Source organism: Anguilla rostrata, chromosome 17 (assembly GCF_018555375.3).
Source record: "Anguilla rostrata isolate EN2019 chromosome 17, ASM1855537v3, whole genome shotgun sequence".
Taxonomy (NCBI): domain Eukaryota; kingdom Metazoa; phylum Chordata; class Actinopteri; order Anguilliformes; family Anguillidae; genus Anguilla; species Anguilla rostrata.
The window spans coordinates 572290-597056 of NC_057949.1; the positions used below are offsets into that span (position 1 = coordinate 572290).

Genomic DNA, 24767 nt, shown 5'->3' on the forward strand with positions numbered 1-24767 from the left:
GTTCCATCCCTGCTAATGACCTTACATCAGATACATGCAAGAAAAGAACTGGGTCCTTAAAGTCACAGGACCTAAACACAGACCCGAGAGAGTTTTACTGGGTATGGGTTGCATTGTCCCTGTATTTTTACCAGATAAGTTTCCAGAAAGTTATTTTCTGCCATGGCAGACATTAATATGTGATTAGGGGTATGCAATACTACAATCTTAGATCCTGAACAATTAAAATGTCATCATGAACCCTGGACAGTTTGCCGGTCCATCACAGTGCTACTTACAGCACCATTTAAAAAAAATGTGATATGATATTTTGGCCATATCACCCACCCCTACTGATGGTGTTTTACATTCAGAAAAAAATTAGTACAGTATCGTAACAAAGGCCTACATGCAGGCCAGTGCCAATATGGTTGTATTGAAAATACAAAAGGTACTGCACTTTCAAATTCATACTGAGCATAAGTGGGAGTATGGCGGTATAGGTGACTGAAAGTATTTATTGGTTTATTGAGGATTCAAAGATCAAGTTAATTTTGCTACCACTGACTTGCTCAGAGTTGCTAGATAAAAATAAAATGTGTGTAGGCCTACTGAAGATTTTGGTCGTCATTTAGACAAGAACTCACCTATACACAAACATACAGGTAAAAGCCTGACAGGGCACTAACATAATTCGGTTTGGACATTTGACTGGGCCACTCACTGACGGACGGCGATATATTGTGATTGCGGACATAAAGTGGCCCAGCGGCAGAGGTGGGTAACCTGGCTTCAAAGAGTAAAAAGACAGACCATGTATTTGCTCCACCACCAAGCACTAAACCAGCTGATTCTAATTAGCATAACTCTTCAGCATGATAGGAGAACTAATTATTGTATTCAGCTGGTTTAGTGCAGGTTGGTGGAGCAAATACATGGTCAGTCTTTTTACTCTTTGAAGCCGGGGTACCCACCTCTGCCCAGCGGCCCAAAACTGAACCGATCCAGAACTGCTCGTGGTGCCTGCATGCAAACAAAAAAAGCACAAGCACCCAAAAAGAATCAATGTGAAATTGTGACATGGGCAGAAGGGACGTGGTTTGCTAATAGAGAGAGGAGAGAAGAGACGACCATACATTCGAAACGCTTTTAATGGTCGAGATGGCATCATCTCAGAGATGAAACCTGGATACAACCGTACAAGACTATACATGGGAACACTTCTCCCCATACTTTCTTGCATTCTACATTTACAGACCTGTCGCATTTTGGGCCACCCCACTGACATTTCCATCATGTTAAACATTCCAGCTTTCATGCTGTCGTCACGTAATCAGACTCCCTGTTTTCTTCACGTCACGTCCGAGTGCGAGGACCAGTCAGCTGATATTTCCAGTAGAGCCGGAGTACGCGAAGTTGGTTGGAACTCAGAAGACTTTACAGTAAGTTTAAATATAAGCATATTAATGTGTCTTCACGCTACAGTAGCTGAAATATTGTTTAAAGATTTAAAATGTGATGAAAATGTAATTAGTTACACAGATCAGGCAATTTTAGTCATCACAACAATGATTTTCGCCAGCTATAGTCAAGTAAACTTTAATGCTGTAGTGTAGGTCTAGAGTCTAGTTTATAGTCTTGCTAGCCTATAGCTATAGTCTATGTTAGCCAGGTAGTATTAGCTGTAGTCTAGTGGTCTAGGAATAAATTGTTTGCTAGTTAATTGTTTGTTCAAATGAATCGTATGCAATAGCGTTTTAACTGGTTAGCGATATAGCAACTAGCTAACCAGGAAGCACTGGCGGTATCAAAATTAGCTTTCTGACTTAATTTCAGCGTGATCGAGTATTATCCAACTAACTTTAACAGTAGCTACTGACACTAGCATAACATTAGCACGCACTTTAACTTAATCTAGCCAGCGTTCTAGTTAACTACCGCAATCCAATTTTGGTTTAGTTTGTGGAACTGACTTCGCTATGTAACAAACTGAGATGAGGTGTTAGCGAGTTATGGCACTTGGAAGTTATAGTAGTTAGCTAGCGTCAGTTGCCATGCCCCAGATCGTTTGGTCTTTCAAACGGAAGAATAGTATTTTTATGCTTTAGACTACTAACTGCGTAAATTAACCCGGCGTTGTGTGAAAGACAGCTAGCCAGCTGGTTAGCTAAACGAAACTGTTTATCGATAGCTAGCTAGCTAAACTATGACACTTTTTGTCTGTCACCTGAAGAGACTTGGCAATTTCCTGTGGTTTGCTAGCTCGCTGGCTGTTTGTTTTTGCACGTTTAGTTATGTTAGGCACGGGAGAAAAATACATTTGTGAATATGAACTGTCCAGTTGTTAGCAAGAAAAAGCTACTATTATTTCATCTTACTACGGTTGCATTTTTATGTGTGTTAATAGGTTGTGTGCGAATATCTTATCCATTGGTCCTGGCTACGTAACAAAAAGTAAATGGTCGTGGTAAGGTAAAACGTGATTTAATATAGTTACAGCTATATGACCATATTCGAAATATTTAGCTTTAGTAGTTGGTATTGACTGCGGTCTTTTTATACGCATTTTATTTGTTAGTTCTGTAGAATGCGGGTACAACCGAATTGTTTTCTTCGGGCTATTATTATTTCTTGTTGGAATCTATCTGTATGTCTGTGTTGCACTGCATCTTGTCCAATTCCCAACAGTAATCAGAACTTCCTTAGTGACGCCTTGGCTTTAATTTTCTAGCTCTGAGAGCCATTGACTAACTGAGAAACCCTTAACACACGCACAATGATGATGGGACACTTCTATACAGCCATCCATCAAGATGAGTTCCACTGAGATAGCTTTTCAGGAGCTAACAGCGGACAACATGAAATACAGTACAGTAGCTTACAATAAATAAATAAATAATAATAAAAAAACATGAAACAGGCTCAGTTTTCATGAACTTCAAATCAACAGCAACTTGTCAGTCACAAAAAAGCTTTTATAGCCAGCCGTTATAGTTTGTCATAAACACAAATGTTGAAGCTTGTTTCTGGAGTAAGCTTCAAACTTCAGTCAACTCCGTGGAACGTGTGTGATCACAAATACAGAGGAGGGGCGAGGCACAGTGACTGTTAACCGACAATTAGAGCAGAGATCGCAGGTCCATGAATTCCAGGTAAAAGACTGGTGTGATAAAGCAGACATTTTCCTCGAATTGAGTCGCATGGTTCTGCAGTTTAATCCTTAAGCTCTAGTGTAGGATGCCTTTGCTTGAGTCTTAACTCTTCTCACATACTTTATGTGCAGAAGTGTTTTCAAACGAAACTGTTACAGTTTAAAACCGCTCAGTATTTGGTCTTTTTGGTAACTCATTTATGTATTGTGGATGTGACTTGAAATTTAGTTCCCTTAAATGTTTGCTTTCAAATTGTTAGCTCAGTTACACTGAAGGAATTTAGGAAGGTAGGTGAGTTGAAGAGATGGTGTTGGTGTAAGATTTTCAAAGCATAAATATGCATAATGAATGAATGGAATTGTATCACGTTTATTTCATGTCTGTGTTCTAACTGCCTCCATGTCAGTGGGGTCGGTTTCCCTACTTCCCGTTTGTTCCAGTTCATGCTTTCATATGGTGGTATGAAGTTTCACACTTGTCTAATGGAGGCCATGTTACGCTTAGTAACCAATTAGCACCAATCTTCCACATGAGTTTTCTAAGGAGAATGTGGAATCTCTGTGAATTTGTCCGTGCCTTTGCTTTGATGAGTTAAATGACTTGTGAGTGATGGGCACCAATTGGGTATGAGTTTGGAACCAGTCAGTTTATCAGTTACAGCTTCGTGATCAATGTGGTATAATGGGTAAGGAACTGGTCCTGTAACCTAAAGATCGCAGGTTTGATTCCCGGGTAGGATGCTGCCGTTGTACCCATGAGCAAGGTACTTAACCTGCATTGCTTCAGTATATATCCTGCTGTATAAATGGATGCAATGTAAGTGCTATGTAAGAGTTGTGTAAGTCGCTCTGGATAAGAGCATCTGCTAAATGCCTGTAATGTAATGATCATTAGAACATTCTGCCTACACAAGTGCAGCACTTTTCCATTGTGCTGTAGTGCACAAACAGTGTGTTTTTCTCATGTATGTAAAATGATTTGGTTGGTTGTCATGACTTTTTCCCACCAGGATCAGAGATTAGGAAACTGGAACCATGGGGGAGCTCTTCAGAAGTGAGGAGATGACCCTGGCTCAGCTTTTCCTCCAATCAGAGGCGGCCTACTGCTGTGTCAGCGAATTGGGAGAGTTGGGAATGGTCCAGTTTCGTGATGTAAGTCCCTGCGCCCCATGTGCACCGCTGTTCCCCCTCTTATGTTTGGCTTTGAGTGAATACGTTTACAGCAGTTGGGACTGCAAATATTTAGGTGTGTTTTTGTGTCTACCAGGCTGTTTATTCACCACTGATCCGGAGTAAATGGGCTGACCTTGGTGAGATTGGGAAAGCCTACAACTGCAGTCTTATAGGGCAGCTTTTCCCAACATTTTTCCTTCCGTGGTACACTTTCCAAATTTAGAGAATCTCATCTAGCACTGCTGTGATGTGTCAATAGTAGGCCTAAATGCTCTTTCAGGGTTTTAATTAAGCAATATGAATTTTAGTGACATTTATTTAATTATTTTGTGAATGGAATTTTTTCTCCATTTAAGTTTCTTAAATTCATTCGAAATAAAAAGAAGAAGAGTTTTCACACAGCACACCTGACCTCGCCTGACAGCCCACCAGCGTTTCGTGGCACACTGGGTGGGAAACACTGTTATAGGACTACAAAAACATTGGGAAACACTGTTATAGGACTAATAAAACATTGGGAAACGCTGTTATAGGACTACAAATACTTTGGGAAACACTGTTATAGGACTACAGACACACTGGGAAATGCTGTTATAGGACTAATAAAACATTGGGAAATGCTGTTATAGGACTACAAATACATTGGGAAACACTGTTATAGGACTACAGACACACTGGGAAATGCTGTTATAGGACTACACAAACATTGGGAAACACTGTTATAGGACTACAGACACACTGGGAAACGCTGTTATAGGACTACACAAACATTGGGAAACGCTGTTATAGGACTACAAAAACATTGGGAATGGATGCAATAATAATGATCGTAAATGTGAAAATTGAATTGTTAAAACTAAGAAAGTACATTTTTGTTTGCCTGCAGCTGAACCCAGATGTGAATGTGTTCCAGCGAAAGTTTGTGAATGAAGTGCGCCGTTGTGAGGAGATGGACCGCAAACTCAGTGAGTGTCTTTAATAGAGGTCGACCGATATTCATTTTTCAAGGCCGATACTGATTCCAATATCTCGGAGAACAGGAATATTGATATTCCGATATCCGGCGATATAGTCATTACATTACATTAATGACTATATTACATTACTACATTACATTACATTACAGGCATTTGGCAGACGCTCTTATCCAGAGCGACGTACAACAAAGTGTATAACCATAACCAGGAACAAGTATGTCGAAAACCCTAGAGAGAAGTACCGGTCCAAGTGCAGGGAACAACCGCATAGTTCAACTTGGACCCTGAAGGTTAAACTGATTAACACTAACACAAACGAGAACAGCAACAACGCGGTCTATGCAAAAATACAAGCAATAGTTAAGACTGGTGCATTAACTAAGTCACCTACGAAACAGCTACCTAGTTATAACCCTAACCTTACAGTCATTTAAGAGATTACAGGGAGGTAGGGAGCCTATGCATATGCAGCCACTCAATGGTTCTAAGCGTGACAACGATGTTATCTATATGCTACGGCCTTCCCAGTTTCCACATATGAACCCAATCAAGCATTTATGAGAGACATTCATTTTTTTCACCTTTCAAACTAAGATTGACTTTGCTGCATTTATAACCCAACTTGCCTCCATAAAGCTTATCACTTATCATAGTGCTACATGGGTCTAATCTGTGTCAGTACTGCCAAGACTGCTTATGAAAATAAACTTTGAGCTTATTTTCTTCCCTAATTTACTTGGAGACTAGAGTGGAAGGCTGGACTGGTGTTAATGATAATACTGAGCCCACCTCTTGTTCCATGCCCTTCAGTGCTGACGTGTTTGGGGTGTGCTTCTCATTCCTTGCTAGTATGCTACCGTTCTTCTCAGTGGTTTATTTGTACTGTGCCTCTGCTAGCATGTTGAGGAGCTGTTGGTTTTGCTCATTTTTGGAGTAAAAAAGACCCAGTATTTCCCAGTGTCTTGTGCTGTGTCTTCATATGCCTTTTTATGCTTTTCCTTCTACATTTGGCTCATCATGCCCAAGCTGCAAGGTTCACTGCAACCTTTGTTGTTGATTTTTGGGGAGCAGCAGACAAGCTCTGCCTTAACCTTATGCTGTAACAGACATCAGACTGAGGAGCCCATCCATGCACTAGAACAGTGCCTCAAGAGGATAAGCTCTCTCGTAGTTCCTCATTTTTGTTTCACTTTGTGGTTTCACTTTGAAAAAATGGCCTAATTACTCTTAGCATCTATGTGGAATTATTCATGTTCCTATGCTATTTTCAATATCGGAAGAGGTGTGGGTGATTTGGGGACAATAGGAGGTGTGGGTGGTTTGGGGATGCAGAAGGTGTGGGTAGTTTGGGGATTGGGGCGGTCTGGGTAGTTTGAGGACGGAGGAGGTGTGGGTGGATTGAGGACAGAGGAGGAGACTTCTTTAATTACAAACACAGAAGATGGGCCTAGAAGGGCCTAAGCCTAACACAGTATACCTTTAAACTCAAGAATGCAATTTCATTAGATAAGATTCACTTGTTCCTGAGCTAGAGAATCAATTGTGTCAAAGAACTGCATCTCCAAAATGTCACCTCATAAATGTCTGACCCATAAGTATACCTAATGCTCTTACTGTGTAATTGATGTAGTTTATCATGGAAATATTATATTTTGCCAGCAATTACAAGATATCTGTGTCAAACTCTGCATAAAATTGCTGAATAAGATCAATTACATTTTTTGGAGAAGCTGCTGTACTTCCTGTGTTTGTTGGGGTGGCAAGCATAGTGTAATGGTTGGGGAAATGGGCTTGTAACTGAAAGTTTGTGGGCATGGTTACCAGGTTGGGCGCTGCCATTGTACCCTAGAGCATGGTACTTAAGCTGAAGTGCTTCAGGAAATATCCAGCTGTATAAATTGATTACAAGTGCAGTCTGTGTAAGTCACTGTGGATAGGACTGTATTCTAAATGCTGAAAAGCAAACATCAGTGTTTCATGGAGTCCCGCTCATTGTTTTGTTCACAGGGTTTGTGGAGAAGGAGATAAAGAGAGCCAACATTCCCATCGTGGACACTGGAGAGAATCCAGAAGTTCCCTTCCCTCGGGACATGATTGATCTGGAGGTATTTCCCAGTTCAAGCAAACGTGCCTGCAGTCAGAAATTAACCACACATTCTTCATTAACTGCAGTTTGTGCAGAGCGATTACTGTGCAGCACTCTGTTACAGCTCTGTAAAAGCTTGTTTTTTCACAAAGCAAAGAATGTCCCTGATAAATGAATAGCCTGAATTAATATTTTTGGCTCTAAAATAAGCAAATATGGCTGCCGGCTGTTTTTTCCTCTACAGGCCACCTTTGAGAAGCTGGAGAACGAGCTGAAGGAGATCAACACCAACCAGGAAGCTTTGAAGAAGAACTTTCTGGAACTGACTGAGCTCAAGCACATCCTGAGGCGCACCCAGCAATTCTTTGACGAGGTCGGGTCCTTTCCAAACTCTCATTGGCCACTGGCTGCCCGGTGACGGCTGCCTGATTGGCTTTATGTAGATCAGGGTTTTTCCTGGCATGAAAAGGGTCTTTGGTGCTCCTCATCAGTGGGCCAGCACTTACCATTGTGCATAAGGTCATCGCAGATTGTTAGTAATGAACTATCCTAAATTGGCTCCTAAAACAGTCAAGGTATAAAATTCTTGGTGTAATTACTGTTTATTTTACATGTAAAAAACTGAACAATACAAAAGCATCAGAAAATAGAATTTTTATCAAAAATGAAGCAGTGCAACAAAAAAAAGTTCAAATTGCAAACATAAAAAATATTTAGAAGTAGGACAAACGTTTGTCTTATTCCCACAACAGTCACAAATAGGCTGAATTTCCGAGACAGCCCTTTGTTGCCTTAAATAGTTAAGATGTGGCTTCTGGAGTCTTGCACACTTTCACCATATCGTTTCCCTCTTTTGTGCTGCCGGGTTACTGCAAGAAACCAATAGATACACCAAACGGTGCGTCGAGGTCACCAACAGCAAGAAACCAAAACTTGTCAGGTCGACTGTAAGAAACCGTCTGCAAACCAAACAGCAGCAGTATCTGAGTGGCGGAGGAACATCGTCTTACCCGGTGCTCGTGGAGCGGGGTTCGTTTCATGTTATCTGACTGCAGGTTTTAACCTTTCCTCTCTGCTAATGGTTATGCATAGATGGAGGAAACTGCTGTCCACCTGTAGTGTGGCTTCATAAGAATCACTATCTATCTTGGTTGATGCGGACATGTCTTTGGCTTGTGTAGCCTGCATAAATAGTTGCGTATCCTGCTACGACACTAGCGTATAGGCGAGTGACTACGGGGTGCAGATATCCTGAGTTCTGTGTGTGTGCTAGGACCTTAAAACTGCTAGGTGTGCAGCGGTAAGAGTCAAAGAGGAATACCAGGCTAAAATGAATGCAGTTTATTTTTCAGTGTGTTCAGTAATGATGACAATATACCGTGTGCAAAATGTGAGTGGTGAAATGGCTATACGTGTAAATAGCTTACATGCGCAGGAGACTGTGTTGACGAGTCTCCCCAAACCACTGCATGTTCCCCTTTATATACAAAATGATAAGACCTAACACCAAGCCACCAAATAAAAAGACACAATCATGGCAAAATGGTATAGATCAATGATCCTGCTTGCACTACCTCTGTAAGCATGGCACACTGGGTTAACCATTGTATCTGGCTGGGTGCTGAACCATAGGTATCAAGATCTTTTTAAAGCCACCAACTTGACATCAGTTTTCCAACAATAAAAAAACATGATTACATTGTATTACGGAGAACCTAAAAGTAAGTAAAATTTAAGAAAATATTGTGACATCAATTTTAGGCCATATGGCCCAGTGCTAGTCACTGTCATCCCACTGATAAAAATTGCGTCCAGCGTCAGATTTTGTATAAAGTATGGCGTGACTAACAGACTTGCTCCATCATCTTGAGTCATTTTGACACTGAAAAACACTTTGGGTTTTAATTATGGCTGTGAAGAGGAGAATCTCTTTTAATATTAACATCTTCCTACTCCAGTTTCAGAGAAATTTGCTGTTTTTTTGAAAAAAGACTTCACAGTTCAACTATTCATGTGTGATCTGACAAGTTGACGTTTCTGTACAAAACAAGCCGTCAACTTCCCAGTGTGTGTCAGTTCTGCATTAGCTTGCATCTTTGCACACACACACATTCCAGCACACACACCAGCATAAACACACACACACAAACAAACAAACACACACACACACACACACACACACACACACCAACATACACACAAACACACATACCAGCACGCACATACACACACCGGCACACACACCAACACAAACACACGCACCAGCACACACACCAACATACACACAAACACCGGCACACACACAAAATGGAATGGAATCTCACATGACCTTCCTAACCCTAAGCAACATATCTTCATATTTCAAAGCTACCAAATTATAATGAGGTAAATTTGCTTTTGAAACGGAGTACCAGTGCTCCTTTAAAATCCCATATTGGGTTCCCTGGGCGCTGACTGCCTCTCCTAATGCTATTGAGCGGCTTGTCTGCTGGCGACCTTTGACCCCAATCTGATCTGACATGCTGCATTCTTAAGCACAGCCGCTTGAACTGTAAATCATAACATCCCCTTTACCAGTCCTTACCCACTCAAATTGAGGTAAATCATTGTGCAGTGTGTTGCTTCACTGAGAATCATTGACCTTTATTCTGCAGCCAGCAGGGCGTTTAGTCTGTAATTATACAGTGCAGACGAGGCTTTGTGTGGTGCTGTGACACTCCCAGCTGTGTTCAGCATTCAGCGCTTCACTGTCTTTGGGATCAACTGTCAGTGCTGGTGTTTGTTACTGCTAATTTCGTCAGAAAATGTGTGTTCATGTTCTACCAATGTTTTTTTCCCCCTTAAACTTATTTAACTCTTAATTTCGCTGGTTTGGCTCATTGGCATTTTCTTGTCATTTACTTCAGATGGTGAAGTGTTATTTTCCATGTATCCCTGCGTCAGATCACTGAAAGATCACTGATCACATTACTGTTATTATTTAGTGGTTGGGGTTCCCTTTTAAGGATATAGGCAGCTTTAGGGGACTGGTGTCCTGGTAGTAGATGGTGGGAAAAATACCCGTTAGTGGCAAGTGGCTCACCTATTACCCCCCCCCCCCCACCCCCGGGATCAACCGTACCCATAGCTTTCTCCTCAACCCTCTCTTTCTTTTTCCCCAAAGTGTGCTTTTTGGAGGAGAACATGCGCTGTCTGTGTGCGCTAGCATCCACTGTACACGCTCTGTTTGCGCTAACGTTAACCATGTGCTCCGTTTGTGCGCAGAAGTTAACAGTATGCTCTGTGTTTGCGCTAACATAAATCCAGCTGCACCGCACCCACTGATAATATATTCAGTATAGCCCAGCCCTGTTTCCAGGTGTGGCATGCGTTTTGCACGTGCGCTCCTCGCCCCTGGTCTCTAGAATACCAGCATTCCGTAGCCACGCCCAGTGCGCCCGTGCACCGCGCCACTGACTGCACCCATGCGCCGTGCGACACTGATTCTGGAAAATAGAGCCCTTCATTGTGGATTGTGTTGAGAAATGGGACTTCCAGAAACCCATAAAATGGAGAAACTGAAACATGTTAAAATTATAAATGTGACCGTAAGCTTGTTCAGTAGTTGGAAATTTGATATAGATTTATTGCTACCTTCCGTGTGAAGTGTAGGGCAACTGCTGCCCTTCCTTAGTATGCTTGTTTGCAATTCGGACAATTCAGAGGCCTATGAGCCTATGGCTGGCCTATCGCTCATCGTACTGAGCGCTGATTATTGAACTTGAAATCCAAAATCAGAAGTGATTTTGTAGTTAGTAATTTAGCTTTGAAAATGTGCCCTGGGGGGGAGTGCATGGCTGATGGTGCCAAACACACAGCAGAGTAAAGTAGCCTCCAGCACTTACCCAGCTATGTATAAAAGCTCTGGACCTCCAGCCTGGGGTTAACTGAGCTGTAGTCTGTTTAAGCTTCTCAGACAGGTACTGCATGCTTACACCTTTTCAAGCCAGCCTGTGTGTTAGTTAATGCTGTACGCCTTTGTGCTTTTTTCCTCTTTCTCTGTTGGGCCCTTTGTGAATCTGTCTTTTGCACCCTCGCCCCGCCCTCTCCCCTGCCCCCGCCCCCGCCCTGCCACGCGCCTCTAACGCGGGTCATTAGTTGTGTGATCGCTTTGTGAATCCAGGCTCAATTCCATCATCATCAGCAGATGGAGGACCCCCATCTGCTGGAGGAGTCATCCATCCTACTGGACCCCAACGAGGTGGGACGAGTGGCTCCACTGAGGATCGGGTGAGCCCCCATATCTGCTGTCTGTCCCCCCCCCCCCATCACCCCCTTCATTTATCACTTGCTTTGAGAGTCACTTCCAGAGTGACTTTCAGGACCAACACAAGTACCCTAGAGGGGTAAAATGTAGTCCCAAGAGAGACAGCAAGTGAAAGAAAGGTACCTGACCAGTCATCGCCATCGCCTGACCTGTCACCCCCATCGCCTGACCTGTCACCCCCATCGCCTGACCTATCACCCCATCACCTGACCTGTCACACCCATCACCTGACCTGTTACCTCTGTTGCCTAACCAGATTTTTAACCTGCAATCTTCTGCTGTCTAGCTTTGTTCCCTCAGTACACCTCTTGCTGGGGAGGGATGATTTGAGCATATAGGAACAAGTGTCTGACCGTGGTTGCTGTCGGCAGGTTTGTTGCCGGGGTAATCGGCAGAGAGAGGATCCCCACGTTTGAGCGAATGCTGTGGAGGGTGTGTCGCGGGAACGTCTTCCTGCGTCAGGCCGACATAGAGGACCCCCTGGAGGACCCCACCTCTGTCAGTACCGCCCTCTGCCCGCCGCGGACATGCCCACATGATCACTGCACCGCCCTCTGCCCGCCACAGACACGCCCACTTGATCACTGCACCGCCCTCTGCCCACCACGGACACGCCCACATGATCACTGCACCGCCCTTTGCCCAACACGGACACGCCCGCACTATCACTGCACCGCCCTCTGCCCACCAGGGACACGCCCACTTGATCACTGCCCACCATGGACACGCCCACATGATCACTGCACCGCCACTGCCCACCATGGACACGCCCACATGATCACTGCACCGGCCTCTGCCCGCCATGGACACGCCCACATGATCACTGCCTATCACGGACACGCCCACATGATCACTGCACCGCCCACTGCCCTCCACGGACATGCCCATATGATCACTGCACCATTATCCTCCTCAGGGCATCTCTGCTCACAGATAGATCTGCCCACAGATCTGCCCACAGACCTGCTCACAGACAGACCTTCTCGCAGACATGCCTACAGACCTGCTCACAGACAGACCTTCTCTCAGACCTGCCCACAGACCTGCTCACAGACAGACCTTCTCTCAGACCTGCCCGCAGACCTGCTCACAGACAGCCCTTCTTTCAGACCTGCCCACAGACCTGCCCGCAGACCTGCTCACAGACAGCCCTTCTTTCAGACCTGCCCACAGACCTGCTCACAGACAGCCCTTCTTTCAGACCTGCCCGCAGACCTGCTCACAGACAGCCCTTCTCTCAGACCTGCCCACAGACAGACCTTCTCTCAGACCTGCCCACATACCTGCCCACAGACAGACCTTCTCTCAGACCTGCTCACAGACCTGCTCACAGACAGACCTTCTCGCAGACATGCCTACAGACCTGCTCACAGACAGACCTTCTCTCAGACCTGCCCACAGACCTGCTCACAGACAGACCTTCTCTCAGACCTGCCCGCAGACCTGCTCACAGACAGCCCTTCTTTCAGACCTGCCCACAGACCTGCCCGCAGACCTGCTCACAGACAGCCCTTCTTTCAGACCTGCCCACAGACCTGCTCACAGACAGCCCTTCTTTCAGACCTGCCCGCAGACCTGCTCACAGACCTGCTCACAGACAGCCCTTCTCTCAGACCTGCCCACAGACAGACCTTCTCTCAGACCTGCCCACATACCTGCCCACAGACAGACCTTCTCTCAGACCTGCTCACAGACCTGCTCACAGACAGACCTTCTCTCAGACCTGCCCACAGACCTGCTCACAGACAGACCATGTCTCAGACCTGCCCACAGACCTGCTCACAGACAGCCCTTCTTTCAGACCTGCCCACAGACCTGCTCACAGACAGACCTTCTCTCAGACCTGCCCACAGACAGACCTTCTCTCAGACCTGCCCACAGACAGACCTTCTCTCAGACCTCCCCACAGACCTGCTCACAGACAGACCTTCTCTCAGACCTGCCCACATACCTGCCCACAGACAGACCTTCTCTCAGACCTGCCCACAGACCTGCGCACAGACAGACCTTCTCTCAGACCTCCCCACAGACCTGCTCACAGACAGACCTTCTCTCAGACCTGCCCACAGACAAACCTTCTCTCAGACCTGCCCACAGACCTGCTCACAGACAGACCTTCTCTCAGACCTGGCCACAGACCTGCTCACAGACAGACCTGCCCACAGACCTTCTCTTCTCTCATTGTGACATCACTTCCTGTTTTTCTTTCACAGGGAGACCAAGTTCACAAATCTGTGTTCATTATCTTCTTCCAAGGAGACCAGCTGAAGAACAGGGTGAAAAAGATCTGTGAGGGGTAAGGGGTCGGACTGAGGAAGTGGGGTGTGGGGGAGTTAAAAGGGAACCCAGTAATCATAATTTTATTTTTTTGATTTATCCTGAGACTAACCTGTATTTCACATTCCTAAACAGAATCATTCACCTGTGCCTGAAAAAAAAAAATGACATTGGTATAGAACTCCACTTCTTACCAGTTAAATGAACAGAGGTGCCTTCTTGAATTGGAGAATACTGTATAATGTGGACACATTCATTGTCTTCTCTCTATTTCTGAGGCCCAAAGCACGATATTTAGGACTGAAGTTTGTTGTCATCTTTTTGTTTAATCTGAACTGCAGCCTCCACTAAATTTTCTGAATGCATTCTCTGTAGTGACATTATTTGGGTTGAGGCTGGTGAGGATCAGCATATTAAATCACTGGTGCTTTTGTAATTGTGTGTGTGTGTGTATATATATATATAATTTTTAAATATAAATATGGCACATATTCACACCCCAATGGCCATGTTCATGCTGCAAAGCCCACTGGGGATTTGAGAGGGTGTAGACATCTACAGCTTCTTTTCACACTGCGGACTGCAGCTCAGCTCACACAGAACGGAGTCGGAGGGAAGCCTTTCATTTGCAGCTTTTCCTGTGCAGTTTATGGCCGGCCAGTTGACCAGCGGGAGGCGCTAGATATCCGTGAACGCAGATCCCTAACTGACTGAGCTCTCCCGAACTCTGGCCCCGCGGAGCTACTGGTCCAGTCATGACTGGAACGGTCTTAACGGAACGCAGTTTGATCGGAGGCCGTGAGACCCTTTTGAGTGATGTACGGCGGTGTCCCAGCATGTGATGTGCAGCGAAGCTGTAGGACTGAGAACTGGCGCCCTGCCTGGGGAAGTGGGCAGGATTTATTTTTACTGTCCTCCTCCCTCCCTCTCTTTCAGCTTCCGGGCCTCGCTCTACCCCTGTCCCGACACTCCACAGGAGAGAAGGGATATGGCGGCGGGGGTCAACACTCGGATCGACGACCTTCAGATGGTATGGTCTGCCACGCCCAGAACGGGGCCACGCCCTTGCCCTGCGTTATTTTGTGGAGTGTTCTACAGACGGTTTCACGCTCACACAGGTTAACATGGCACAGGTCAACCATCTGCCCCTTGGCCCTCAGACAGTCTCACATCTGGTGTCCAGTGTCCTTCTGTTCTCTTTTATAGTGGACACACCACATGTGACCGCACAGGGGAACCTGTGATTTGAACAGTAGATCTGCACAGTTGCTGGGCTAGAGCAGTGAGTTGAACAGTGGATCTGCACTGATGCTGGGCTAGAGCAGTGTGTTGGACAGTGGAGCTGTGCAGATGCTGGGCTAGAGCAGTGTGTTGGACAGTGGAGCTGTTGTTGGGCTAGAGCAGTGAGTTGGACAGTAGAGCAGTGCAGATGCTGGGCTAGAGCAGTGTGTTGGACAGTAGAGCTGTGCAGATGCTGGGCTAGAGCAGTGAGTTGGACAGTAGAGCTGTGCAGATGCTGGGCTAGAGCAGTGAGTTGGACAGTGGAGCTGCGCAGATGCTGGGCTAGAGCAGTGAGTTGGACAGTGGATCTGCGCAGATGCTGGACTAGAGCAGTGAGTTTGACAGATCTGTGCAGTTGCTGGGCTAGAGCAGTGAGTTGGACCGATTTTCGCAGATGCTGGGCTAGAGCAGTGAGTTGGACAGTAGAGCTGCGCAGATGCTGGGCTAGAGCAGTAAGTTGGACAGTGGATCTGCGCGGATGAGTTGGAGAGATCAGAGCAGATGTAAGGTCTGGCCTGTGTGCTGAACAATTGATGCTTTAAAATAGCTAATATATGTGACTAATGATTTGTTTGAGCTGGTAAAGGTGCATATAATGCTTTATAAGAGCTAGTAGAGGTTGTTATAATGCATGGAAGAGCTAGTAGAGGTGGTTATAATGCTTTGTAAGAGCTGGTAGAGGTGGTTATAATGCTTTGTAAGAGCTGCTAAAGGTGCTTATAATGCTTTGTAAGAGCTAGTAGAGGTTGTTGTAATGCTTTGTAAGAGCTGGTGAAGGTGCTTATAATGCTTTGTAAGAGCTAGTAGAGGTTGTTATAATGCTTCGTAAGAGCTAGTAGAGGTTGTTATAATGCTTTGTAATAGCTAATAGAGGTGGTTATAATGCTTTGTAAGAGCTGGTAGAGGTGGTTATAATGCTTTGTAGAAGCTAGTAGAGATTGTTATAATGCTTTGTAAGATCCAGTAGAGATGGTTATAGCTAATGCTTTGTACTGTTTTCCAATCACACACCAGACAGTCTGAGACTGCATCACACACCAGAGACTGAGACTGCATCACACACCAGAGAGACTGAGACTGCATCACACACCAGAGAGACTGAGTCTGCATCACACACCAGAGAGACTGAGTCTGCCTCACACACCAGAGAGACTGAGTCTGCATCACACACCAGAGACTGAGACTGCACCACACACCAGAGAGACTGAGTCTGCATCACACACCAGAGACTGAGACTGCACCACACACCAGAGAGACTGAGACTGCATCACACACCAGAGAGACTGAGTCTGCATCACACACCAGAGAGACTGAGACTGCATCACACACCAGAGAGACTGAGTCTGCCTCACACACCAGAGAGACTGAGTCTGCATCACACACCAGAGACTGAGTCTGCATCACGCACCAGAGAGACTGAGTCTGCATCACGCACCAGAGAGACTGAGTCTGCATCACACACCAGAGAGACTGAGTCTGCATCACACACCAGAGAGACTGAGACTGCACCACACACCAGAGACTGAGACTGCACCACACACCAGAGAGACTGAGACTGCACCACACACCAGAGAGACTGAGACTGCATCACACACCAGAGAGACTGAGTCTGCCTCACACACCAGAGAGACTGAGTCTGCCTCACACACCAGAGAGACTGAGTCTGCCTCACACACCAGAGAGACTGAGACTGCATCACTCACCAGAGAGACTGAGACTGCATCACACACCAGAGAGACTGAGACTGCATCACACACCAGAGAGACTGAGTCTGCATCATGCACCAGAGAGACTGAGTCTGCATCACACACCAGAGAGACTGAGACTGCATCACTCACCAGAGAGACTGAGACTGCATCACTCACCAGAGAGACTGAGACTGCATCACACACCAGAGAGACTGAGACTGCATCACACACCAGAGAGACTGAGACTGCATCACACACCAGAGAGACTGAGACTGCATCACACACCAGAGAGACTGAGTCTGCACCACACACCAGAGAGACTGAGTCTGCACCACACACCAGAGAGACTGAGTCAGCCTCACACACCAGAGACTGAGTCTGCATCACACACCAGAGAGACTGAGACTGCTTTCAGTAGCCCCCACCACAGTACACCCGAAATCACACCCATCTTATCAAACAGGCAGTATTTTACAACTGCTGTAGTATTGGGAAGTAATACCTTTATACTGATGAATATATTAATGCCGTGATCTCATACTTCAGTGCTGGAAGGCCGCAGTGCTTGCTGGTTTTTGGTGTACATCAGAACTTAATTGCTTAATTGAAGGCATTGATTGGCTAACGAGTCAATATGAAGGTTCAAGCATGCTCGTCTTTAATTTTCTAATGCTGGTGCTGGATCCTTAGTTTAATGCATGTGCATTCCAAGGAGAAGGACAACACTTTTTCAATTAAAATCCTGGTTGCAAATACTGTCTTTCAGTATTGTCAGCAAGGTGGGGATTCATTGAAATATGTTTAATTTTCCGAACCGAGTAGTTTTAACTGTTAACACCCTTGTTTGACGTCCGGCTCTGAATACCGAACACAAGTGCATCAACCGTTAAAACACCTCACTTACCCAACACATAAAATATGTTTATTTGATTTAATTTGCTAATTGTTATCAGAGATATGAATTATCAGTCAAATCGCCATATTCGTTGATAGGCAGAGGGAACTGTTTGGATCAACCTTTATCAAAATGCACAACTCACAACCAGTGAAAAATTGAGAAATTTATTAAGTTACAACAAGTGTACACGTATAACGTAAAGATGAGGTTCAACTACCTTAAAACAATTAACAAAGGTTACAGACATGGACAGTCACACAAGAAACGAAAGGGAGAAGATACCAAACCACAGCTTTTGTCCCTTAGTAATCCAAAATGCAGAAACCAAAAGACAGTAAAATAGTCCAAAGGAACCAGAGGTGAAATTTAGAACGGCGGACCTAGATGCCCACTTCCAGCTATTACCAACGTCTTCCCAAGTTGCCCACAAAATAGACTTACTGTAATTGTTTTACATTGTTACATTGTCTTCTATCAGAATGTGTTACTAGCCACCTAGGCATTACTGATCAGTTTTGGTTTTTTCCTGTCTAACTGAAAACATGAATTTATTAAAACTCATTCCTTTAGGAACTTCTGCATAAGGTGGTTTGTGTAAACGGGAAGTTGAGTGGCCCACGCTCAGGGCCCTGGTAACGGTCCGGTAAACACCTGGAGCTCTGCCAGCGGATACTTAGCCACTGTTTCTCTGGAGTCCCTCCTCCCTGTAGTGACCCCACCCCCTTTGGGTCCCCAGGTGCTTAACCAGACGGAGGACCACCGGCAGAGAGTTCTTCAGGCCGCAGCCAAGAATGTGCGAGTGTGGTTCATCAAGGTGAGGAAGATGAAGGCCATCTACCACACCCTCAACCTCTGCAACATTGACGTCACGCAGAAGTGTCTGATTGCCGAGGTCTGGTGCCCCGTTTCAGACATGGATTCCATCCAGTTTGCCCTTCGCAGGGGAACGGTGAGTGAGCCATGACCAATCACAGCCAAACACCTCACTGTGCTGAAATATCTGTACCAATCATAGCCAAACACCTCACTGTGCTGAAATATCTGTACCAATCATAGCCAAACACCTCACTGTGCTGAAATATCTGTACCAATCACAGCCTCACACCTCACTGTTCTCAAATATTTGTACCAATCACAGCCAAACACCTCACTGTGCTCAAATATCCACACCAATCACAACCAAACACCTCACTGAGCTCAAATATCCACACCAATCACAGCCAAACACCTCACTGCTGAAATATCCACACCAATCACAGCCAAACACCTCACTGCTGAAATATCCACACCAATCACAGCCAAACAGCTCACTGTGCTGAAATATCTGTACCAATCACAGCCAAACACCACACTGTGCTGAAATATCCACCAATCACAGCCAAACACCTCACTGTACTCAAATACCGACACCAACATATGTAACGATAATGAGACAGCCAGCAAATCTTTTGGTCGATACATGGCAGAAAACATGTTTTCTATTAACCATCTTGTAATCTTGTGTACTTAGCCTGATTACTTTATCTTAAAGGGGCACAAAATAACCCTCCACATCTCTGGATTGCTATCCTGCTAGTTTCGCTGAGCTTTGATGAGTTCTTTGGATATCTGCTGGAGCACAGCCTGATACAGCAGACGAGACCAATGTTTGTGGCACTCAAAGTGCAAAAAACTTGCATTCGAAAAACTCAACAGCAACTCAAGTCTCTTTCCAAATGTAATGCTGCTGTTACTCACAAACATCCACAGACCTTGTGGTGCAGTTTCAACTACTTTCTACCGACGTACACCAACTGAGTCAACCAAGGTCTGAACCAAAGCATGGCTGTATTCTGGAGCGCAGTGCCAGTATTGTTTTAAAACATGTTTTAACAATGTTGACTAATCCTACGGCCATGCCAGATATGCTGAATTTATTCCCCTTAAAAGGGGGGTCTGGTGCTACCCTATAGTCCCCTCCAAGAGCCAGCCCCCTCATGGTTAAATCCATGTGGGGGCTGGATTCCACAGTGCACAGCGGGGTCTACTGCAATGCAAATGTCTCGGGTCAGGGCAAGAAAAGGTCACCAGAATTGTCATGCAACAGTTAACTGGCTCATGAGGAATTTTCCAGGTCGCGTGTCTCTGACCGTGTACATTGCCTGGCGTGTTTTCATCAGCAGTCTGGTAGTGCACTGATTCAGGGAGAGAGGGGTAAAGGGCAGGGTGCAGATGGAGTATAGTATGGTGGTGTATAGTAGGGGAGTGAATGGTAGGGTAATGGTGTATGAGAGGTGGTGTATAGTAGGGTGGTGAATGATAGGGGAATGGTGTATGGAGAGTGGTGTATTGTTGGGGGGTGAATGGTAGGGTAATGGTGTATGGGGAGTGGTGAATGGTAGGGTAATGGTGTATGGGGAATGGTGTATAGTAGGATGGTGAATAGTAGGGTAATGGTGTATGGGGAGTGGTGAATAGTAGGGTAATGGTGTATGGGGAGTGGTGAAACCTGTAGCATGTGCTGGGTGAGGTAGACTGCTCAGCTGGGACAGGCCCTTGGGAGCACATGCCACAGGGCTTAGTGCCATCATGCACGGAATCCACTTTCTGTTTTATGTATCCCCGTGCTATTTTTACTGCCATGTATGGCCAAGTATGTGCTGTTGCGCCATACGATTTTCCTCAGTTTAAAGCAGGTGTTTTTCCATTAGCTCTGAATGTTCATTTCACAGGAAGTACTGGTGGAGTGTGAATTTTCATGTTCTTAGTAATCAGCCAATATTTAGATATAAGCATGTGCCAATACTGAGATGATCTTGGCGGTCATGCAAAGGTTTTTTTCATGTGCAATTTTTCCTCATTTTCCAGCTCCTCTAGACATTTTATGGCACCTTTGACCCATTCAAAATTTATTTTGCAGCTACTCTATTGGCACAATCATTTAACGTATTTTAACTGGTTATTTTTAGGACTGGAATGGTCTTGAGCATTCTAACTGTCATTGTGCGAATAGTGGCCAAATAGACCATAGTGTGACCGTGGAATTGGTACTATATTACCTATAGTAGAAACTGGTGAAGGAGACCATTGTATGACCATCCTTGTTTCTGTAGTATACTGTATAGCACAGCAGACTGGTGTGACTGTGGGGGGGGGGGGGGGGCTGTGGGGACTGTAGATAGAAGGAGGAGGAGAGTAGATAGGATCACTGAGGAGGAGAGGATGGTGTGACTGTGTTCTTCTGGTTCTTAGGAGCGAAGCGGCTCCACTGTCCCCTCCATCCTCAACAGGATGCAGACCAAGCAAACCCCACCTACCTACAATAAGACCAACAAGTTCACCTCTGGCTTCCAGAACATCGTAGATGCGTATGGGATCGGAACCTACCGGGAGATGAACCCAGGTAATGCCTTCAGGGAGAAACCCAAATTCATGTGTATTGTGCACCAGATAATGCTTCTAAAATGGACCTAGAAGCACCAATACAGTCAACTAGTCATTGAGCCACCATCTGCTAGACTGCATGGTAACATAGACTCTGCCACTGTCTGGAATTCTGCCGGAGGAATATGATGCCGCTCTTTCACAAGTTGATCAACTCACTCTTAGTTGATGGAAATACAAACATTCTCACGGTGAAGCCACACTGTATGCGGCAACCGCCGCCTGGCGCCAGGCCGCATCCCCACAATCGGCTGTTTGTGGGCGTCGCCTATTTTTGACAGACAGTTGTGTTCGTTAAATGATGACCGGGTTTAATGTCGTGTTTCATATTCATTGTCCTGTCTGAATAAAAATAATTTTTGCAGTAACCTAGATCTGAAAGATGTTAGTCAGCTGCCTAGCTAGGCTGTCTAATGTCTATCTAGTGAGTTACAACCAACAACAAAAACACTGTCTGGCTAATTAGCCAGCTAATGCCAACAAAGTTATATCTGGTTAGCTAGCTAGCTGGCTGGTAGAGCTGATTAACATTTTTCAGAGGTAGGTTACTGCAAAAATGATTTTTATTCTGACCGGACAGTGATAACTAATAGTAACGGCTATAACTACATAGCAGGGCCACCAACAATTTCAGAGACTTTTCTCCACGCTGCGTTCCTCTTATCGGTGTCTCTGTAGGAGATCGTATTAAGTTTGGAAACCCGATACGGCAATTATGAGTTAGGTCCTCCCTTGTGGAACTATACAACGTGGAACTAAAGTCAAAGTTTAACTTTGGCCATCTCCCCCGCGCCCTCGCCGCCTCTTGCTGCACCACCGGCAATCCCAACATGCCTTGCGGGGTCTGGCTGCCACCTCTCATTCAAAATGAATGGAGGCAGTATCACCGCGCAGCAGCGTTGCAGTGTGGCTTCACCGTCAGTGTGGTATGTCTTTTTTCTGTCTCTGGGTTCCCCTGGTAATCTTTGTGTAACAGGTCCGGTTGAGTCTCTGTGAGGTTTCCCCTGTTAGTCTCTGTGTAACAGGTCCGTTTGAGTCTCTGTGAGGTTTCCCCTGTTAGTCTCTGTGTAATAGGTCCGGTTCACTCTCCGTGAGGTTTCCCCTGTTAGTCTCTGTGGAGCAGGTCCGTTTGAGTCTGTGAGGTTTCCCCTGTTAGTCTCTGTGTAACAAACCAGGTGTGTGATTTGTCTCTCTCTTTGATTCCTTCTGCAGCCCCCTACACCATCATCACCTTTCCCTTCCTTTTTGCGGTCATGTTCGGGGACCTTGGCCACGGGTTGCTCATGACTTGTGCTGCCCTCTACTTGGTTCTGAGGGAGAGCCGGCTTCTCGCCCAGAAGAATGACAACGAGGTATGGGACAACCCGAGTCGCATTCGCACAAGCGCAAGGGAAAGGCATTGAGGAGAATGGTGGCTCAAGAGAATGGATTCAGAAAATTTAGTCGAGGCTGTTCAGATCAAACTAAAACTAGACTCCATGCTTCAGATATGTCTTAAATATAATGATTTGACTTCAGAAATATAATTGTGTTTATATTGCCATTATCTAACAATATTCTCCAGTTTAAAAGATGGCTCCAATTACTGAAATGATAAGGGAAGTAAATCCTAATGGTAACATCACTTCAGTTGGTCTTTTCTTTATTTTTGCCAAAATGTTTGATTTTGAGACAGACATCAGGTACACCTCCCAAATTGTGTTTTTTGAGCCTTTTCTCAGTTTGGATGCAAATGGGGTATTTACATCACATAATCAAACGAATGAAAAGATCAGTCCCAGAGATCATATCGGATCTCATTCTGGAATGTTTCTGTAAGTTTGATTGGGCCTTCAGGCATCTTGGAGCTGTGGAGCATGTCCAAGCTGTAGACATTAGCAGCAAATGGACCGAAGGAATTAATAAATCCCTGATCTCTCATCCAGTGCTTGAATAATTAGCGTCTTCCTGGCTTCCCCATTTAAAAGAAACCTTGAGATATTCTTTGAGAAACTAATTGGTTGTCCTTATTAAACCCATTTATGTTGAGAGAGATTTGAATGATTTGTCTTCTGGGCCTTTTAAATGCACGCTTTGTGTTTGTGGTTCAGATGTTCAGCATGGTGTTTTCGGGACGTTACATTATCCTGCTGATGGGCATCTTCTCCGTCTACACGGGGATCATCTACAATGACTGCTTCTCCAAGTCTCTTAATGTGTTCGGCTCCGGGTGGAGCGTCAGACCCATGTTTAGGAGCGGCGAGGGCAACTGGTCGTAAGTTCGTGTTTATACATTCTGCTTGTTTGTTTGGGTGGCTGTTCGTTATCGCTCAGTTCTACCCTCTGGTCACAGACTGTAAACATGCAGCTGACTCTGGGAATAAACTAAGTTCTATCTTCAGGGAAGGGCTTCTCAACACAACCAGATTTCTACAGTTGGATCCAGCAGTGAAAGGAGTTTTCAGTGGGCCTTATCCTTTGGGCATTGACCCGGTGAGTTTTCAGTGATGTTTACAGCAGAACCCCTTAAACATGCAAATGTTATTTACACGAATGTGCAAGAAAGTGGCTTCCAGTCTGGCAGAAATGGAAAACCTAATGGCAGGTGGCGAGGGCAACGGTTTCTAAAACAGTATCATTTTTGTTACTACTAATACAGTTCCTTTGGGAAGTTCAGAAGTAATACTAAAAATAAAATTTATGCAAAAATACTCAATATTATCTTTCTCTCAATTCCTATCAATATGAGCAAAATATATGGCTAATGGTTTCCATTGACCTCTGCTAGGTCACATTTCATAATGAGTGTTACTCATTTTTTGATGAAGATTTATACCACTATAGTCCACTATAATGAAGTCAAGGGTGCATAAATCATGTTTATCTATGAAAAATTAAATTAAAAGGAAGTGAAGTTTTCATGTAGTAGATTATTGATATTTATCGTTTTGAATGGACATTCTCAAATATTTTTAATCTTTATCCCGTTATATTCAAAGAAACCACAGAACAACGGACAAAGCAAATACAGATGATGATCAACAAATAAAAACTCAAACTATGATCAGATTTACTCTGGTGTAGTGACAGGTTATGAACTACATCTCTCAAAAGTGTCATTCCTCTCATACTAAAAGTTTAAACTACTAAGTCTATTTGACCCAAATGAACATGAGGATTACAATGATTTTTTTGCTGGTTTGTTTTGCAGATTTGGAACCTCGCCAATAACAAGCTGACCTTCCTGAACTCCTTCAAGATGAAGATGTCTGTCATACTGGGGGTCGTTCACATGCTGTTTGGGGTCACCCTCAGCTTGTTCAACCACCTGTAGGTGTCACCGCCCAGGCTGTTTTACCCATCTGCCCCTCCCTGCTCTACTGTTGACCAAACCCTAGTCTTACCTGCCCAGGCTGTTTTACCCATCTGCCCCCTCTCTTACTCCTCTACTGTTGACCAAATCCTAGCCTTACCTGCCCAGGCTGTTTTACCCATCTGCTCCCTCTCTTAGGCTGCATTCACACCAAATCAGGCAATGCGGCACCTTGC

The 24767-nt window shown here is 45.0% G+C and overlaps 1 protein-coding gene across 2 annotated transcripts in view; it reads left to right on the forward strand.

The window, feature by feature from the left end:
• Nucleotides 1-976: 976 nt before the first annotated feature.
• LOC135244225 (V-type proton ATPase 116 kDa subunit a 1-like) overlaps nucleotides 977-24767 on the forward strand; it is a 44820-nt gene continuing 21029 nt past the window's right edge. Inside the window, exons 1-15 of one of the 2 annotated variants that reach the window (XM_064316534.1) lie at nucleotides 977-1421; nucleotides 4141-4282; nucleotides 5190-5268; nucleotides 7288-7385; nucleotides 7611-7739; nucleotides 11529-11635; nucleotides 12044-12170; nucleotides 13886-13968; nucleotides 14886-14979; nucleotides 18553-18765; nucleotides 21048-21198; nucleotides 22452-22591; nucleotides 23330-23493; nucleotides 23621-23711; nucleotides 24430-24548. In XM_064316534.1, coding sequence (XP_064172604.1) covers nucleotides 4166-4282; nucleotides 5190-5268; nucleotides 7288-7385; nucleotides 7611-7739; nucleotides 11529-11635; nucleotides 12044-12170; nucleotides 13886-13968; nucleotides 14886-14979; nucleotides 18553-18765; nucleotides 21048-21198; nucleotides 22452-22591; nucleotides 23330-23493; nucleotides 23621-23711; nucleotides 24430-24548 — 1712 coding nt within the window. In that variant the 5' untranslated portion in view covers nucleotides 977-1421; nucleotides 4141-4165. The remainder of the gene's footprint in view (nucleotides 1422-4140; nucleotides 4283-5189; nucleotides 5269-7287; nucleotides 7386-7610; nucleotides 7740-11528; nucleotides 11636-12043; nucleotides 12171-13885; nucleotides 13969-14885; nucleotides 14980-18552; nucleotides 18766-21047; nucleotides 21199-22451; nucleotides 22592-23329; nucleotides 23494-23620; nucleotides 23712-24429; nucleotides 24549-24767) is intronic. The other variant, XM_064316535.1, reaches the window with a different exon arrangement.